We start from the raw sequence: 3,462 nt of genomic DNA, 5'->3' as shown, positions 1-3,462 counted from the left end.
TTATCTGAGTTAATGTAAACATAAGATGAGACAGAAACGTCCTGCACTTTAGAGTCCAGTATAGAGTAAGAGACTTTGGCGTTTTCACCAAAGTCCAGATCAGATGCTGATACTGAGTACAGTATAGAGCCTGGTACCCCATTCTCTTTTAAATACACATTATAGGAGGTCTGAGTAAATATAGGGGGGTTGTCATTCACATCAGTGATGCTGACAGGTATGATTTTCTTACTGGATAGAGGAGGAGAGCCTGAATCGGTGGCTGTTATCTCAATAGTATACTCTGAGAACCTCTCTCGGTCTAAAGGACCACTAGTAACCAGTTCGTAATTATTAGAGAACGATGGTTTGAGAGTGAAAGGAGACCGTGTGGGAAGCTGTAACGTCACTTTACCGTTATCAGCGGAGTCAAGGTCTCGTGCACTGATCAAAGCCACTACTGTGCCACTTGGTGCGTCTTCACGTACAGGACTGGGTTTTGAAGTTAGTACAATTTCTGGAGCATTGTCATTTATATCCTCTACGTCCAGTTGTACACGACAGTTACCCTCCATTTCCGGAGCCCCTTTGTCTTTAGCAGTGATATCGATAAGGTATGATTTAGAACTCTCGTAATCTAGTTCTCCCTTTAATACTATTTGTCCTGTTATATCATTGATTTCAAACGTTGATAACACAGAGTCTGGAGTGCGGGATCCAAAATAATATGTAACTTCACCATTAAGACCGTCATCGGCATCTGTAGCTGTTAGTTTGATTACAAACGTTCCTTTGGTGCTGTTCTCCTTTAAAGACACTTTGTACTCATTTTCGTTAAATATTGGAAAATTGTCGTTGGTATCAAGTACGTTAACAATAATCTTACAGGTTCCCGATTTGACTGGGTTTCCCCCATCTAACGCTGTCAACAGCAGTTGATGGAGAGCATTCTTTTCTCGGTCTAATGGCTTTTCTAACACCAATTCTGGGACAGCGTTAACATTTTTTGTGTCTTTAAATTTTAGAGAAAAATATTCGTTTTTGCTCAGTGAGTACGTTTTCAAAGAATTGCTTCCAACGTCAGGGTCCTCCGCGCTCTCCAACGGAAAACGTTTGCCTAGTGCAACTGATTCAGGTATTTTAAGATTAATTTCCTGTGTAAGGAAACTAGGAGAATTGTCATTTATGTCTCTTATTTCCACTTCAATTCGATGAGACCGCAAAGGATTTTCAACAACTACTTGCAGAGGTAGAACACAGCTGGCGCTTTGTCCACATAGAGTCTCTCTGTCTATTCTGTCATTCACCACCAGCTCGCCCTTCCCCGCATCCACACTGAAATACTGCTTACCAGCCTCAGAGGCGACATGCATTTTACGGTCAAAAATGTCTGATAATCCCAAACCAAGATCTTTGGCTAGATTTCCTACCACAGAGCCCTGTTTCAGTTCCTCCGGGATGCTATAACGAGTCTGTCCGTTTATTGTACTCCACAAAAGAAAGAAATGATGCCACCAAAGCGCAAGCCATCTCCAGTCTCGGTATCCTATTGTCTTTGTCATCCTTGGTCCGCTATAACACATTATATCCAATCGAGATCTTGTTTATAACAATGTAATCCATGATAATAGGGAATACCTCAACAGAAAAATGCCACAATGTTTGAGCATGACTTTAAGCTTAAATCAATGATTACATCTTAGAAAATACAAGCTCATTGCTGTCTCTCCACGAGCTCTTTGCATTCTAAGAGTTACAGCGCTGAGGCTGCATGGGGGCAGGGACTAGATTGCTTTGTACAGTTCTAAATCCTATTGGTGCACAGCATCCTCTTCCACCATCCAATGAGAGGGGAACTGATCGTCACTCTTAAAGTGGCAGCATCTATTCTCTTTGTGAGCTTTCATCTGAGGTGATTATGACAAATATCACTGAATATAGATAATATAAGACAACCTTGTATGAAAACCTCCTTGCAGTCAGTATCTCACACGAAATTTAGCATTACGTTGTGTGTCACAGAAAAACTGTAAAAATGCAATACCTATTTAACATTTATCTCTTGTCAATATAATTGTAGAATGAATTAATTAACTCGGTTCCGACGTTGAATGATCTAGTCTGTAGTTCACATTCGCTGTCCGTTCTCGTGGTGCTGAAATGTTTAAACGTACGTGTAAACCAAACTTGATATATGCATTAACACAACCGTATCTAAATACATTTATTGCACATTACTTTGATTTACCCACATTGGACACTGCGAAAATGTATAATGAAAACCCCCTAGTGAAATGCAAAGAGAAGGGAGAGGGAACACAGGCAGACCAACCAACACATAGCCTGTTGTAAAACGACCATCCAGCCAGCCAGATACATGCATACATGATTTACGTTTCCACAGTTGACTTCCATTACAGACTATGCTATGATATAATATTTCCTGTACTAAATAACTAACGAAAATGTGAGATTTTTCTTAATTATTACGATCTATGGTTGTTTTTTGCTCACCTGCTGGCTCTCAAAGGTCCAGGTGCTGTCGGGTAAAGACGCATCCAGAACACTGATCACCTCATTAAAGTCAGTGGTGCTGCTGGGTTTAATCAAAGTGAAGTCACTGTACTCTGACATTGGAGACATTGGAGACATACAGGACCTGAAGGACTGACTCTGAGACAACATGTCTCCTCCCAGGACCTCCACGTACTTTATAGGTCCATCAGTGTTGAGCTGAATCTGCAGGTTTCTTTTGGGGTTCTTGTAATTATCACAGTCGGTCCGTGTCATGCAGCAACTACCGCTGCTTCTGCTGTTCCTCATGCATTTAACCGCTAAGATGAGAAAAGTCACCAGAGACAGCACGGACACCGAGGCCAGAGAGAGAATCAAATAAAGGGTGATTCTCCCAGTTTTCTTGATGGGCTCGGTCACTTTCTGTCGGAGGTCTAAGATGGGCTCATGGAGGCCGTCCTCCAGCAGGATGGACACCGTGACGGTGGCGGACTGGACCGGTTCCCCGTCGTCCTTGATCTCTATAAGCAGCCTCTGAGAGGAGTCGTCCTGCTCGGACACAGCGCGTTTAGTCCTCACCTCCCCTGTGTACAGATTGACAGTGAACAGAGACATGTCTGTGGCCTCCGCCAGTTTGTAGGAGATCCAGGCGTTATGGCCCGAGTCAGCGTCCACGGCCGTCACTTTAGTAACCAGGTGACCCGCTTTAGCGGAGCGGGACATCCTCTGATGAGAGAGGGAGCCCATGGCAGCGGAGGAGGGGTAAATAACAGCGGGGGCGTTGTCGTTCTGGTCCAGGATAAAAACATGGACAGTGGCGTTGCTGCTGAGAGACGGAGAGCCCTGATCCTTTGCCTGAACCTGAATCTGAAACACCTTCAGTTTCTCATAGTCAAACGAGTGCATGCTGTAGATGCTTCCGTTATCTGAGTTAATGTAAACATAAGATGAGACAGAAACGTCCTGCAC

At 43.5% G+C, this 3,462-nt stretch overlaps 2 protein-coding genes across 2 annotated transcripts; both read right to left on the bottom strand.

Annotated features, from left to right (window-relative positions):
- Positions 1–5: 5 nt before the first annotated feature.
- LOC116379905 (protocadherin gamma-C5-like) lies at positions 6–1,568 on the bottom strand (the record flags this gene model as incomplete). The annotated part of the gene is made up of 1 exon (XM_031841864.1): positions 6–1,568. A coding segment is annotated over exon 1 (1,557 nt), but the record flags the coding sequence as incomplete, so codon positions are not given.
- An 893-nt stretch (positions 1,569–2,461) lies between these two features.
- On the bottom strand, positions 2,462–3,459 carry LOC116379904 (protocadherin gamma-C5-like; the record flags this gene model as incomplete). Its single annotated transcript, XM_031841862.1, has 1 exon — positions 2,462–3,459. A coding segment is annotated over one exon (987 nt), but the record flags the coding sequence as incomplete, so codon positions are not given.
- Between the last annotated feature and the right edge of the window lie 3 nt (positions 3,460–3,462).

The sequence above is a fragment of the Anarrhichthys ocellatus genome, unplaced genomic scaffold, assembly GCF_004355925.1.
Source record: "Anarrhichthys ocellatus isolate YVR2014 unplaced genomic scaffold, GSC_Weel_1.0 scaffold5492, whole genome shotgun sequence".
NCBI lineage: Eukaryota > Metazoa > Chordata > Actinopteri > Perciformes > Anarhichadidae > Anarrhichthys > Anarrhichthys ocellatus.
Note: the sequence above shows the minus strand (reverse complement) of the source record. Positions and strands in the feature narration are given on the sequence as shown.